The 16,398-nt window shown below is 46.4% G+C and overlaps 1 protein-coding gene across 4 annotated transcripts in view; it reads right to left on the minus strand.

Annotated features, from left to right (window-relative positions):
- The window catches only part of LOC8029406 (solute carrier family 2, facilitated glucose transporter member 10), a 65,299-nt gene that overhangs the window by 24,456 nt on the left and 24,445 nt on the right, over nucleotides 1-16,398 (minus strand). For all 4 annotated transcript variants that reach the window (XM_029979343.4, XM_042286721.1, XM_042286722.1 and 1 more), the window contains exon 3: nucleotides 5,199-5,315. In XM_029979343.4, the coding sequence (XP_029835203.2) occupies nucleotides 5,199-5,315 (117 nt within the window). The remainder of the gene's footprint in view (nucleotides 1-5,198; nucleotides 5,316-16,398) is intronic.

Genomic DNA, 16,398 nt, shown 5'->3' on the forward strand with positions numbered 1-16,398 from the left:
ACTTCAGTTCGTCATAGGCGAACCGGCACTTTGACGGCTTGAGTGTGAGTCCGGCGGTCTGAATGGCTTGAAGAACAGCTCGGAGTCGTCTCAAGTGCTCGTCGAAGTCAGCTGAAAATACTACGACGTCGTCAAGGTAGACGAGACAACTCTGCCACTTCAGCCCTGCCAGTACGGTGTCCATGACACGCTGGAAAGTTGCTGGCGCTGTGCATAGTCCGAAGGGCATCACCTTGAACTCGTACAGTCCATCCGGCGTGACGAAGGCTGTCTTCTCTCGGTCCCGTTCGTCGACCTCGATTTGCCAGTAGCCGCTCTTCAGGTCCATCGATGAAAAGTATCGAGAGTGGCGCAGCCGGTCTAGAGTGTCGTCGATGCGGGGGAGTGGGTAGACGTCTTTCTTCGTAACCGTGTTGAGCTGCCGGTAGTCCACGCAGAACCGAAGAGTTCCGTCCTTCTTCTTAACCAGCACGACTGGAGAGGCCCATGGACTGCTTGAAGGTTGGATTATGTCGTCATTCAGCATCTCTTGAACTTGCTGATGGATCACCTCCCTTTCCTTAGCGGAGACTCTGTACGGCGATCGATGCACAGGGCGCGCGTCGTCCTCAGTAACGATGCTGTGCTTGGCAACCGCGGTCTGGCGCACCTTCGACGACGTCGCAAAGCAGTCGCGGTATTCGGCGAGGAGGTTAACCAGCTGACGCCGTTTAGGGTCCGGAAGCTTAGGGTCAATGTCGAGCTGCGCTGGCGACGTACGGTCTTGCTGGGGCGGCGAGGATTCGTCAGTAATCGCGGCGATTTCGGCGGGGTTTCGGAGTTTCTCGACGTGGCCCACGGCTGCACCTTTCGTGAGGTGTTGCGTTTCGTTTCGGAAGTTCGTCACGAGGGCCACAGTCCGCCCATCCTGAAGTTCAGCTACTCCCCTTGCGACGCCTATGCCTCTTCCCAGGAGCAATTGGAGGCTTCCCTCGAGAAGAACTTCGCCACAGGAAGCTTCATCGATCCCTACAAGTACGAAAACACTCGACCGCGGTGGTAGGTTTACGTGGTTTGCGAGGACTCGGACCGTGGGTGACGTCGCTTGGGGTTCCTCCGCTGGTGGAGCAGGTTTTCGCAGCGTCAGCCGGTTTGTTCCGAGGTCGATGACGGCGCCATACTCGCAGAGGAAGTCCATTCCGAGGATAACGTCCCTCGAACAGTCTTGCAGAACGACGAACTTGACAGGGCACGTTTCACCGTGGATCTCGACGCGAGCAGTGCATCTCCCGACTGGTGTGATGAGATGTCCTCCGGCGGTTCGTATTTGGGGTCCTTCCCACGGCGTCATGACTTTTCGAAGGCGGCGGGAGAGCCTCCCACTCAAGACAGAGTAGTCTGCTCCGGTGTCCACGAGTGCCGATGCGTCGTGACCGTCGATGACGACGTTTAGGTTGTTGGACACCGTTGCAGGGGCGTCGTAGCGATGCGTGGCGTCGGGAGAGTGGGAGCGCTCCGGCGTTCTTGGAGGCTCTTTACGTCGGTCGTCTTCGGCAACTCCACCTCCAGGGGTTGCCGCGCCTAGTTTCCCCGGCGAGGAGCGAGGGGCGACAGGCTTTCACGTCGGGGTCGGTGCATCGGCGAAGCTGGACGTCGTGGCGATGGCGACCGGAACTCTCGGCGGGACGCAGGCTCGGGGGACTGGGGTCGTCGCAGGTACTCGTCGATCTCCCGAGGGCGTTCACCACACCGGGGGCGCGGGTCGTTTGGGTGGAATCCGCGCAGCCCGAGTCGTCGGTATGGGCATCGGCGGTACACATGGTCGGCTTCCCCGCAGTGGTAGCAGAGCGGGCGTCGGTCGGCCGTTCGCCACACGTCGGTCTTCCTCGACGAGGGTTGCTCCGGGCGAACGTCGTGGACTTGTCCTTCCTGGCGTCGAGGATACTGTGGCATCGGAGGGTCTCGTCGGGGTGGCGCCGTGGTCTGGCGGTTAGCTTGCGGCGATCTTCTGGCCATGGCGGCGTAGCTCAAAGTAGGCTCCTCTGGCGTCGTCGTTTTGATCGGAATCTCAGGTTGGAAGGCTCGGTGGACTTCCTCTCGGACGACCTCGGCGAGCGACAGGGAGGATGAGCGATCCGTAGCGGGGAGCATCTTGCGGATTTCTTCCCGGACGACTTCACGGATGATGTCACGGATGCCTGGGAGGTCGGTACCAAGGTCGTATCCGGATGTCGCCAGAGTAGTCACGCCAGGGTGCCGCTCGTAGTGTCTGGCGCGTGCTAGTAGCGCACGCTCCATATTCGTCGCCTCCGTGACGAACCCGTCGACAGTTGTCGGAGGATTGCGAATGAGACCTCCGAATATCTCGCTTTTGACACCCCTCATCAGGTGTCGCAGCTTCTTCTCCTCTGTAGCCTGAGGATCGGCGCGGGCGCTCAGGCGAAGAACATCCTCAACGAAGCTGGTGATGCTTTCATTCAGACCTTGGGTCCTTGTTCGAAGGATGTCTTCGGCCCTCTCGCGTCGGTGTTGGCTGGTAAACGTCTTCACTAGCTCTTGCTTGCACACCTCCCACGAGGTTAAAGAAGCCTCGTGGTTCTCCAGCCAGTACCTTGCAGTACCTTCCAGCGAGAAGTAAAGGTTCTGCAAGCAGTGCTCAGCTGACCACCCGTTATGTCGGGCCACACGTTCATAATGTTGCAGCCAGTCCTCGATGTCCTCGTGGGTGTCTCCGTGGAAAGGCGTCGGAGTTTTGGGTGCGACGGGCAGGTATACGACGCTGGCGGTGGACGGGTTCTGGGACAACTGGCTGTCCATCGTTGGCCTCGTTGGCTGCTTAGTCTTGGGCGGTAGAGGTCCGAATTCCGGGTGTAGACCTTGGGTGCGACGACTGAACCGGATCTCGGAAGTGTTTTCGTCGGTTCTTCGTGGGCTAGGCGTCGGACTTGCACTGTGGGCCCTCGGAGGGGTACGCGGCAGGGGCATGCGGTACCCCGCACCTCCACCAAATGTCACGGGTGGTGACCAAACAAAAAAACAGGAAATAAACAGAAAGAAATAAACGTTTAATGTGGCGAACTTGTGCCAAAAAAAAATAAAGAAGGAAACAGAACAAAGAAGAGCGTCGCGGGCGTCGAAGTCGGCGTGTCAGCAGAATCGAGCGCTAGGGCGAGACTGACTCGACAAGGTCGCGGGCGGCCTCTTATCTAGAGTGCGCCGCTATCTCGAAGATTCGGCGAAAGCGGTTCGAGCGTCGCGTGATCGGGGCGAGAATGAACACGCACTTTCTAGAAAACAAAAGCAGGGACAAATGATAGAAGTTACGTGCGGTACATGAATAAACGGGAACTTTCTGGAGGACCGTGACCGAGCGTTGCTTTCTCAGCCTTGCGCGCGGCAATATATACAAAGACTGTTTGCAGACATGTTCTAAGCATGCATGAAGCGAACATGTTACGCACATGCATGAGGCATGTCCACAGATACTTCCGTCATTTTGTCTACAGCTCACACCGTGTACGAGCAGTGTGACAGCGACATTAGCATTTCCTCGTTTGAATAGTTCCAAAACACTTGTAACCTTTAAACAATGGTGCACTGCACTGACATGTCCCTAGCTTCGAATCTCATGTCGCTCGATGGTGTTCCCCGTGTGAACCTAAAAAGAGGCTCAACTTCAAGTTGGTGCGTCCGCCATCCAGTGCGCACAATAGCAGCGCGCTAGATTCCTTAATTATGCGAAAGCGTTAACTGTCCCATGGAGCTGAGCCGGCGCGGTGTCTGTAACCGCGAAAAACGGCAAATAAATTCCCATTCTCCCATTGGCTGAGCGAGACGGCAACTAAATTCCCATTTTTCCCTTGGCTGAGCGAAAGGGCAGATAAATTATCATTGGCTGCGACGCGTCATAGCTCTCTGGAATGCCACCCCACACAAAAGCCCGCCTGGCGCTGCATAAAAGGGCCGCCGCTGTCTCGAAATTCTCAGGTTAACTGTCAAACGTGGCCGGAAGCCCGAAGGGGGAGAGCCGGACATTTTTCTTTCCTTCCCTGTGCACTACTGTACCACGTGTTCTACACTCTGCTCTCAGCCATTTTGCGCCGCGGGGGAGTGGGGAGCGCGGCTTGTAGGAATGCGCTGCATGTAGGAATGCTTTCGCATTCCTACACTTAGGCAGTTTTAAGTGTCCTCCTGTAATTTTTTCGCCTTAATTGTGAACAGTCCATTTTATCGATACTTCTTAAGTTACACCATTTAGTGGTGCTCCTAAATTATAATGTAATCACCACACGAGTAAGAATAGGGCTGGTGTTGTAACTATTTTAAACATTTGCCAGATGTCGCTAGATATCGTTAGCCGCTACTCAGTCCGGGAGCAGCAAAGTACGTTACGTAAAAAAAGAATCGTTACAAGAGACAATTAATGGTTAGGTAAGTTACGGTATAGTATTATGTAAAAGTGTGCCCCCTGGCACCAGCAAAAACAGGAAGGTTAATTGTTAAAGGAAACAACTAATGATTAGATAAGTGACAGCATAGTATTATGTAAAAGTCTGTTCCACGGCACCAGCGAAAAAAGGGAGGTTAATTTAATATACGCGAGAGTCTTCAAGGTGCTACCGTAATATCAGGTAGACGACCTTTATATCGCAGCAAACCTCTTTCAGATTGTAGACATCTCGGCCTGACGTGCAGGCCGCCAAGTGAGAGATCAGCAAGCCAGCACAATTCACGAAGACAACGAACAAACTCTTTTAGAGCGGCAGCCGTTTCCGGTACACTTAAATTTGCCGAAACGGTGTGACGATATGGTAAATCCGCTGTGCACACTCGCTTGTTCCGACCAAACAATACAAAAGAAGCAAACATTGTTCTAAGAACTAATATAAAGTTCAGCTGCATTTTTTAATTTTTTTTAAGCCTGGCTAAAGGTACATTGCTCGCTGTGGCATTCGTGGAATGGTGATATAGTTTCTCACTTTGACTTCGAACTAGAATAAATCACTTTTTTTTTTTTTTGTCTTGCTCTAGGATATCCTCACAAGAAATGTAGTTAGTTAGGCTTTAGTAGCAGCTGTGCCTTGTCGTTCCTCGTTTTCCCCAGTTTCAGGGGTTTCATATCATGTACACCTTTCTGTTGTGTTTCAGTTTCTTACCCAACTCAATTTGATTTACCTCGCCCGTGCGGTAAACCCACAAATGGCGTTCCCACAACTCACCGCCAACGAAAGAGGCCAAGAAGGCTCCCAGGAAGAGGCTGCCCACCACAAGCTGCTGCGTGACACATGACAGCCGGAAGGTGTCCTTGAGCTGCAGCAGAGCTCCCGATATGATGCCTGCACCACAACAAGGCCAAGTGAATACCGCACGTCCAAAGCACAGTCAGTGCAAGCAAAGTGTAACTCTTACCTTTGGCGGCAGCGTGATTAATACGGAAATTATACGACGCTCTGTGTACAGTCTCCGGCGATATGAAAGACCCACTGGGAGCGCGTGGCCGAGGCGGTGGCTGGTGGGGGCGCTGCGAGCGCTCGGGGCAGTTCCATTCTGCTTCGAGGGGAGGACGCTCACTCGGGACTTGGCACGAACTGATAAGCGCGTCTCGCTTTATCTGAGCCCGAGTGAGCGTCCTCCCCTCGAAGCAGAACGGAATAGCCCGGAGTGCTCGCAGCGCCCCCACCAGCCACCGCCTCGGCCACGCGCTCCCAGTAGGTCTTTCATATTGCCGGAGAGTGTACATATACAACGTGCATGATTTTAATTCGAACGTATCTTTTTTAAGGAGTGAGAGGTAGACGAGTGCCGTCTTCACGATGTATTTGTCAGGCTCGGCGGACATTAGATGAGGGAATAATCATCGTAGTAAGTTGAATAATTATCTAAAATGTGTGAAACAACCTTTGTTCTAAGGGTTGGTTTTAGGAGTAGGGTTAACAATGCAGTATTGCTGGGAATTATTATTAGAGGCCAGATCGTTTTAAAGAAATTGCGAAAAGGTCATACGTTTTATAAAAAAAAAATTAATTTTCGCGTTCTTTTTTTATTTTTTGCAAGATTTAGGCATTCCGCGAGAAAAGCGTATCGAGCTCTGTTCACAACGACGTTTGGAAGACTGAGGGACTTGGTCACTTGTGTCTCCGGCGCACCCACAAAAAGCCCTCTGCCGAAATAGTGACCACACGAATGAAACGGGCACGTCACTGTTCTTTGAGTCATTCTGGGCAGGGCTTGTGACGCTCTTTTTGATCGCAATTTGTAGATTGGGTGAAAAATATCGCGGAATTCTTGCGTTTAGTAGTTTTAGAACTATTACCTTTTTTATTTTTGCAAATTCTTTAAATTTGTATGGCCTTTAATAGTAATTGCCGTCAATATTGCAATTGTAACATGCCCCTTAAAGCCGGGGGTCACATAGCTTATACACCATTCGCGGCGAGAAGTTTCGGTACAGCCGCCTGGTGGCATTTTTTCACAACCCGGAGCGGGGATACTTCAACTTCCTCTGCTGGTGCAAGCGCGTGCAATGCCAAGCTTCTATGCACTATGAACATGAAAACATAACCGCGTGGGTAGCCGGTTCACTACCCATAGTGAAGTAAAGCCCCTTCATGTTGTAAAAAGTAGCGCAAAGTGCGTCGATGCACGAGACACGTGCAACTCGCAGCCATTGGGAAGATCATGGCGGCAGAGCACAGCACTGAGCTAGATTTCAGGCGCCATGTTCTTCTCAGAACCTCCGCGCGGCACGTGTCTTGAGCATTTCCACAACAATGAATGGCGCCACTTTTGCTACGATAGAAAACAGCAGCGCCTCCCGCGAGCTTCTCACCATGGATACAAACGACAGTGTGCATAGAGATTCGAACGCAAGTCCAAGCGAGATGCTTGCTTCGAATGCCGCATAGCAGTGAGTTCAAGGAGAAAACTTGGCACGAGGCAAATTGAGCCACGGTTATTGGGGGGACTCGTGTTTGCAGACTGTCGCTTGTACGATGAGTTAATTGACGAATTTCAGTTAATTACTTAAAGAAATTGCGATAATTTTCTTATCTAATGACCGCCGAGTCTGATAAATGTACGTTGAAGACAGCACTCGTCTAAAGGCTGTAGGTTCACACATCTGCGTTGGTTGCGTTCGCATGCAGCCGAAAGGACCGTAACGACAAAGTCACCGGGACAAGTGTTCGCCATACACAGCGTGGCAGGCGATGCAATCCACGAGTCACGGTTGTTGCGGTGGTTTGGTCGTTACGGTTGCATGCGAACTCAACTGGCGCAAATCTGTTACTGTCACTCCCATTTTACTTAACCTTAACCTTAACTCTCACTCCCTCTTTACGAGAGAAAGAAATGAAAAACGTTTACAATTCTTTGTAACGCTGAATTGAACTGCAGCTCTTGAGGGGGAGGAGGGCAGGGTATGTAGGGGAGGGTCACGTGTGACGTCACGAGGGCAAAATTTTTCCGCTAAATTTGGCTGGAAACTCTTTCGCTAAATTATGCGAGAAAGGTTTTCCGCTAAGTTTAGCGGGAAAATATATGCATATGCAGGCGCAGATGAATGAACCGTATTTCATCCAATGAATAAAAAAATCGAAGGTTTACGGACCCGCCGAAAGCCCAAATAAACGGTGGAGCCAGTATATATATATATATATATATCAGTATGTCGAACCGAAAAAAATACGGGTTCGGTTACGGTTCAGGTTCAGGTAAATTTATTTTGTTCCGGTTCAGTTCCGGTTCGATTAATTCGATCCGCGAACCGGTTCGGGGCGCTGAACCGGTTCGCGAATTGGTTCGGAAATTATAAATGACAAATTGCAACATCAAAATAAATTACAAATAAAACATCTGGAATCAGCACATACGAAACGGGATACATCGTAGTGTAAGGCTCAGGTATTTCTACCAGGAATGGTTTCTTTATGTGCACTCAAAGGCTACCTCACCGACGTTTACGCATTCGGACTTCATCTAATTGGGTCCGACGCAGTAGCTGTAAAATCCGCGACCTCCTTACAAACCCACTTAGAAGTAGAACTCGCTAACTATCCCGCCACCTCTGCGTGTAAGCAATTGAAGGAACAGTGGGGAGAAAATACAACTTTCTTTATTTGAACTAGCCTTCGGTAACTCAAATTAGACTCTTAAAGAAGCTTTCATTAAACAAGATACGGAATATGAAAAACACTTCACCGAACGCAATGCCAGAAGGACGTAATAGGATAAATATTAAGATAGAAGGGTTCGCTGTCTCACAAATATGTTAGCTTCTAAGTGCCTATACAAAACCGGATGCATTATTATCAAACTCCACAGCCTTTTCTTTTCCAATTCCGATGGAAGCAAGCTTCAAGAACTCGCGCGTTCTAGAAACGTGTTATGAAATGAGCACACAGCTGCATTTAGGATTTACGAGATTGTAAAAAAATAAAATCCCGTGACGCGATTTTTTTTTTTTTTCCACAGCCTTCCAATTTTTTATCTTCCGTGCAAGCCGCGACCAGCGCAATACTGGTTCCTATGTCAAGATTCATGGATGCAGCGTTTGTCAAGATTCATGGATGCAGCGTTTATATTCCTAACACTGAGTGGAGAAGAAAAATATGTAAGCGAGGTGTGTGTCAGTTGACGGCACTTAAGAAACAAATGGCATTGATAGCACATTCATTGTCAACAGCGCGTGGCCGAACCGTTTTGACATGAGCCGGTAACCGTTATTTTTTTTTCCGGTTCAGTTGCGGTTCGGGTTCATCGCGATAACAATATAACGGTTCGGGTTCGGGTTCAGTTCCGGAAAAAATACCGGTTCGGTTCATGTTTTCGGTTCGGTTCGTTTCCGGTTCGACACCCTGATATATATATATATATATATATATATATATATATATATATATATATATATATATATATATATATATATATATATATAAACTAATGAAGTCGCACTTGGAAACGTTGCTGGAGTTTTAGAGCATTTAGTGAGTCGAAGTTTCGGCCTGAGACAGGCCTTCTTCAAGACAGGTTGCCAGAATCGGTTACAGAGTTGTTTTCGGTTTCCACACCCGGGTCGGCGTCACCTGTCAGATCCCGTGTAAAAATGCCCAAGTAAAAAACGCTGCTGTACTCCCTCTCACTCCACGCCCGGCCGCAGCAGGCGCTGCCAGCCATCGGAACCAACCAAAAGCCGCGTCAGATTTCCTGACCCCTGGAACGTCACGTACGGAAGGCGCAGTCACGTACGGAAGGCGCAGTCAGTGGCTGCGCCTTCCGTACGTGACGTTCCTGGGGTCACGAAATCTGACGCGACCTTCGGCTGGCTCCGATGGCTGGCGGCGTCTGCTGCGACAGGGCGTGGAGTGGGAGGGAGTACAGAAGCGTTTTTTACTTGGGCATTTTTACACATGATCTGACACGTGACGCCCGACCCGGGTGTGGAAACCAAAAACAACTCTGTAACCGATTCTGGCAACCTGTCTTGAAGAAGGCCTGTCTCAGGCCGAAACTTCGACTCACTAAATGCTCTAAAACTCCAACAACACTTCGAAGTGCGACTTCATTACTTCATAGTCTTCGGCATCCTACGCTGTATTTTCTTTGTATATATATATATATAAAACTGAGAAGAAAAAACCCTGAGTGAAAAACAGCAACAACGGACGATTTAATCTTCGACGTTTCGGCCGGAGTCCGGCCTTCGTCAGGAAGAGTAAATATTTTTTATTCATAAAACTATCCCGTAGAAGATATATATATATATATATATATATATATATATATATATATATATATATATATATATATATATATATATATTTATATATATATAAAAACGAATATGTGCAGATGAATGAACGTACTTAATCCAATGAATCAAAGTTTTCAGGAACCCGCCGAAAGCCAAAAAACGGCGGAGCCAGGATATATATATATATATATATATATATATATATATATATATATATATATATATATATAGTATATATCTTCTACGGGATAGTTTTATGAATACATAATATTTACTAGCGAGCCCCTCAGATCTGGCCATTCAGCAAGATCGCCATGTTTGAATGCGTCGATGAGGTCCTAGGTCCCATTTATCTAGTATGTGTTGGCATCAGGACAATAAATAACCTTCAGCTTTAAATCACCCGCACATTGATGTTTAGAATAAGCACTCTATGAAGGGTTCACAGCAAGAATAACTCAAATCTCTTAATTTTTGTGCCACCAACAATTCAAATATAGTTTCCTGAAGCCAGAGTTGCGTTATTTATTCACGCAGCAATGAATTGGGTCTTCAACTTCTACGTGACTGCTTACAACGACAACAACAACACAATATTTTACGAGACTACAAATTTTTAGAGGCATCATTTTTTTGTTCCTCAAAAATAGGAATGATGTAGATGTAATCCAAGTAGGCTTTGTCGTTTTGCTGGGTCCTGCCCACCGAACACGTGAAAGTGGTATGTCCTTTGTATATTTTTAAACACAAAATGGTCGGTCAAAGTCTGGAACAGAAGCCACGAACAAGCTCGTTAAAAGGACAGTACGGTGCTTTTAGCGTGATGCAACCCGTACTTCTAAACTTCAAAAGCAAATGCCCAACAAAAATAAAAATAAAGCGACGCGAGCGAACATTTTATGGGACAACATTAAAACACACACTCATAAAATGTGTTTACACTTTGTGCATGTAGTCGCTTCTTTTTTTTTTATTCTCTTTGTTAATTGAGCTAGAGCAGACGAGTCAACCACCCCGAGTCAGCGAGAAAAAAAAAAGTATCGAGTGATGTCATTTATGTGTCTCCAACACTGACGCTGTCTGGTGTCTCCAGCACTGCAGTTTTGTGATGCAGATCAGAACCACTTTCTTTCACCTCAAGTGAGCAAAACAAAAAAGAAGAGAATGAATAGATTGTTTACAAAACAAAAAAGCGGCGTTTACACTATGCAGGTTTGGTCACTGCCCGTGCACAGAAACCAGATTATAGCGAAGTAAAGCGATATTGCGCAAGCGCTGAGGCGACAGCAGCACCACCGTGACATCAGGGCCGCGTCTATATTCTATGGTGCCGCACTTCGTTTTATTTTAGTTTATTTGTCCCTTAAATGCCAACAGGCATCGTATGTTTTAACGTGAGGCGAGAAAAAATAAAATAGAATTATATATCGTAAATTCTTCAAGAAATGCACAAATATCACACACTGTTGCTATTGAGCCTGGTAGACTATTTCAACTATTAACAGAAAGCTTCGTGGGAAAAAAAATAATAAAGCTATTGGACCTATTAGCGCCGAGATGTTTAGGTGGCACCCTCTTATGGTTTCCATCCGTGACGTCACGACTGGGATTTGCCTCGCCGTGATGTCACCAGTTGTTATCCTGGCTATTTGCCATCAGGTACGACGACGAGTTCGGTGGTGTGTTTAAAAAGAACAGTGGAAGCTAGGAGTGATCGCAATCCGAAACTAACACCGTCAAAGTTGACAATCTGACAATGCTCATATGCCGATAGTTTGGCCAATCGCGAAAAGCTGACCGCAGCGACGCTTTTGGTCGCGCACATGGCTAATAGTCCGTTGCAACTCAAGAAGGTAGGGCGAGGGTAAGACGAGCCGAGGAGGAGGAAGCAGACGGAACGCTAGGAGGAGGTTTTGACCCTCTCCTCTCCAGCGTTCCGTCTGCTTCCTCCTCCCCAACCTTCCTTTCCCTCACTCTACCTTCTTGAGTCATTTTGCGAACTAAGAGTAAAACCTGCCCAGTACTGTAAGAACAGATTTTTTTTTATTTATTTATTTATTATTACTGTTTACCCATTTTTCAGGGCGGTTACAGGAGTGGAAGAAAATGACATATCAATACATTTCACAATGTATAAGAAAGTATACAGTACAACCACGCGGATACAAGCACACAAGTCATGTCGATGTTCAGCTCGTTTCGAGAGAGCTTAAAAAGAAGTTTAAGTCTGGCAATTTCTCTGCGACTTGACAATAAAGGGAGGCTTAGTTCTTTGAGCATTGAAGTCACCGAGTCAGTTCGACCATACCTCGAACAGATAAAGCGGGCTGCCAATCTTTGTATTTTTTCTAACTCATCAATGTGGTTCTTCCTATACGGATCCCACACAGCACAGGCGCATTCCAGGGTTGGTCTTACCAGGGTTGTGTATGCGGATAATTTTACATTAAACGGAGCATGCCTTAGATTGCGCTTCAAGAACCACAACTTTTTAATAGCCTTACGATACAAACTATCTACGTGCAGTTTCCATCTTAAATCTGAGGCTATCGTTACCCCTAAGTACTTTAAACGATCAGCTACTGTTAAAGACACATCTCTTATTTTATAATTGTAACTAAGAATGTTTTTTTTTTTTTTTGCTTGTTATTCTGAGAAATACAGTATTTTCCGGGTTCAGCTTCATTCCCCATTTTTGACACCAATTATCTATAGAGGCGAGCGACAAGTTTAAGTTTTTTTGGTCTACAGGGCTACGAACTTTAATGTAGAGCAGGCAGTCGTCTGCGAATAACCTAAGTGTAATATTGGAGTTTACTGTTTCCGCCACTGTTACCATTCTGCGCGTAAAAAAAAAAAAAACAAAAAAAAAAACGCCGAAGCTTTACGGTTTTGATTGCCTTGGTGTGTTTGCTCCAAAGTGTGGAACCGGAACCGAATCGAACCGAGAACCCGAACCAAATCGAACCGAAAACAAGAATCCAACTGTATTTTTAGCCAAACCGAAATGGAATCGAACCCAAATCATCGCCGCCAATTTGGAACTGAACCGGAACTGAACCGGAAAACTATATAACCGAAACCTGTTCAAAACGGGTTCACGTTTTTTTTTTTTTTTTTTTTTTTTTTTTTTTTTTTTTTTTTGTATAGACCTTTCCAATGTTTACAAATCCACAGCTCAGCGTGCGATCTCCACAGCTCAGCACGTGCGTGTGCGTCGCTTCGGAAAGCGAGCAAATCACGCGCGATACGCACGAACATTGAAAATGAAACCGGCCAGCAGCCCTTTTCTGGAAAGGTCTATTACAAGATGTATTTTTGATAAATAAAAATTGACAGCTTTATTTTTATGTAACGATCAAATTGACATATACCGAATTGCAATGTATGAGAAATCAATCGTTTTCGTGGCGATTTTGTATTAACACTATGATTCATCGTGCGTCACGTGGTCACTTGACGTCATGGTGTACGTCACATGGCATCACGCTTCTCACCGCAAGTCACGTGCCATTATGACGCAATCGGTTGTCATGAGTCCGAGTCGAGTGCTCGGGTTCATGAAAATCACCATCGCCAAACATTCGGGTAATGAATGACTCGTGTTGAATCAGAGATGAGAATAGCCGAACTCTAACAATGTCTAAAGTTCAACCCACGCATTATTTTTTGCCAACCCCAGCGCGTGACTATAATGAACAATTACGGTACAGCCCCAAATTAGCGCCAAATCACGTGGCCGCTTGTTGTAATGGCGAGTTGAGGAGGCAAGCAATTTCTCTCCTTATTTTTTCTGTGCCCTCCATTGAGTGGAGAGGAAATCTAAAGGGTGTTTTTGCAAGTTCTCAAAGTCAGGGATCAGCTATTAGCGGTATTCACTGAAAGTTCGAAAATCGTTGCACGACCTATTTTAAATGTACACATCGTTGACGCACTCAGACACTTTTTTGCTGTTGCTGAACTGTCTCAGAAAGTTGTCCGGGGAATAGAAGCATTGAAAGGACTAAGTGTCACGTGTTAATCCTACGATAAATAGAACTACAAGTGTGTAAGGTAATTAAAGACACCTGAAGAGAATGATCCCAGTGGCCTCGGGAAGAGAGCCAAACGTTGGCAGCCACTCTATTACCGGTGTCACACTGCTTACACATCATACAAAAAAAAGTCTGCAAACATCAGTCCCCTCGATATGTGTGGTTCGAATGCCGCGTGCCAAGTTTCCCCTTGAACTCGTTGTCATACGGCATTCGAAGCACGAAACTCGTGGTGGCCTGCGTTCGAATTCGTTTGCAAACTGTCTTTTGTATGACGTATAAGCAGTGTGACCCATGCCTCAGTCTCACAGGAGTGTCGTTCTCAAGTTCTTCTCCAAGCGTTGACCACCTTCGTATTTTGTTGAAACTTCATATTTGTTGGGTTCAAAAAAAAAAAAAAAAATGCAGGACGACACACGTATAAAGGCCCGTTCACACTCTTGCTACTTCTTAAAACTGGGTTCCTTAAAACGTCTTACAACCAGAGGAGACAGTGGCGCCATCTATTGAGTAGCAGTGTAAACTTGGCGGTCCGGCATATTTTCTATTTCTCTCGCGCATTATCCTTTCTTTCTTGGCTCGAAAAGATTTTTTCAACGTTATAAACGAGCCTTTCTTAGAGGTATTACGCACATTTTACCTCGGAAATCCCGCAAAACCTTCGCTCTTGTGAAATGCAGTTCCAGGGTCACCGCATAGATGGCGCCACAATGCCAGTGTGTTCTCTCGTCCTAAGAAATTTTAAGGAGTTTTAACAGATCTCGTCTCTCTCGGTCGTACTCGGTTGCAAGAGTGTGAACGGGCCTTAATTGTCGAATTAACACCCCAAAACAGAGAAGAGAGTCCCTCAGGAACAAAACGTACTCTCTGGAGGAGCATCAAAACAAGAAAAGGGGTGGAGAACGGGGAGGGGAGCGGGGGGGGGCGAGGTGAGCTTTAAAAACATGCTGTGTTGTAAGGATTTCTCAGCTCCGCGTCTTCGGCACAGACCGGAAAGCGTAATCCCGGAGACTAATTCGTTTGCAAAGACACTCAGACGCTCGTGCCGGTCTCCACGACGCTGCACCAAACAAGAATAATTTGTGTCCTAAAATGCATGGCTTGCACTGAGCGCGAACAGTCTGCAGCTTGCATTTTGCACCACCGGATTTGATTTTCTCCGCTATAATAAATCCCAATGACTACCAGCAAATAGTGCCATGACGTCAAGTGCAAACCATGCAAAACAGTTCAGTTTTCTAGTAAAATTTGATGTTCTCAACACTAGCAAAAGTATATGTACAAATTGTAAAGCTGTGCAGTATATATCCCAGTCTCGCGATAATATCCGGCAACCTTATAAAATGTTGGAGCGCGCATGACTGGTAAAGCACAAAGTTGCAAAGTGAGAGTCCAAGAATAAAAGTGCACGTCAAACCGGATATAACGTTAGCCTCCCGAGACAGTATTTTACGAAGTTGAGCTCGGGCAAGCCGATGTTCATATGCGATTTATATTAGAAATATGCTGCCTGTCCTTCGCGCTATTTATATGTAATTAGAAATATCATTGAAAGCATCTCTATGTATTTCTTTTTGCAGTGAGGTGTCGTCTACGGGATCATTAAAAAGAATACCATTTATCATTTATATTTCTGTCCATTTCGTGTATTTACCTTCAGATCTTTTATATGAGCATAGTCTTTTTTGGCATACCCTGCGACCTAGAGTTTCGCACTGCTGAACAGCGAATAAAAAAGCACGTTTCCGCAGACTCAACAGATGGCGTATTTTAGAGCATCGTCCTCCCGTGTTGGTGGCCTCAAGCGGTAATGCGAATTTCATACAGTCAAATTCATTGATGATAATAAAACGATACAAAATTACTGACTGAGGATTTGCGAACACAAATAAAGGGTTAATGACCTTAAAAGTATACATCATAAGTAAATACACCCCCAAATTATCTAAAATATGCTCTACAAATCTTTTCCGGCGTTTTTATCCCCCATAGCCTCGTCTACGTGATTTGGAAGAGCCTTATATACAAATATTTGATTTTGAACATGATTTAAATAGCTATGTCTTCCTGACATATAATAAACTTACTAAGCGCATAGAAGTCTGTTAGTGCCTCTTTTCATGTAATGAATAACAATTGTATGTGTCTGTGGGCTGGACAAAAACAAATTGCACAGATGCGCGTTGCGGAACTGTGACGATTGCGCACGCAGTCCTTCAGAAAGTGACCAAGCAGTGCAGTTTTGAGTAAATTACTATTTTGTCTCATTTAAGAAACACATCTTCAATCAGTGAGGGTGATGCATGTTTGCAAAGTGAGTTGATCGGCATTTTGTCAAGAATAAGCCTCAACAGCCGGGCCATGGCAGTTTATTCTGCATAAGAAAATGTTCACTTGACTGTGTGCTATATTAGGCCAGATCCGACCTGAGTACGAAGGTATGATATAGCGAAAAAATAGTCAGAGTGCAGGCGAGCTGGTGTAAGTTGAACATGATTGTAAACCTGAGACTGGGGATTAGATTAGAGTAAACAATTTTAAGCACTCTTTTCTACGTGATTATTTGCCTGCATCACGGTGCTGAGTCTAAACAATGTTGGTCAGTGTAACAAGGGTTGTGATTGCCGCTCAGTG

Source organism: Ixodes scapularis, unplaced genomic scaffold (assembly GCF_016920785.2).
Source record: "Ixodes scapularis isolate PalLabHiFi unplaced genomic scaffold, ASM1692078v2 PGA_scaffold8__174_contigs__length_109621045, whole genome shotgun sequence".
Classification (NCBI taxonomy): Eukaryota; Metazoa; Arthropoda; class Arachnida; order Ixodida; family Ixodidae; genus Ixodes; species Ixodes scapularis.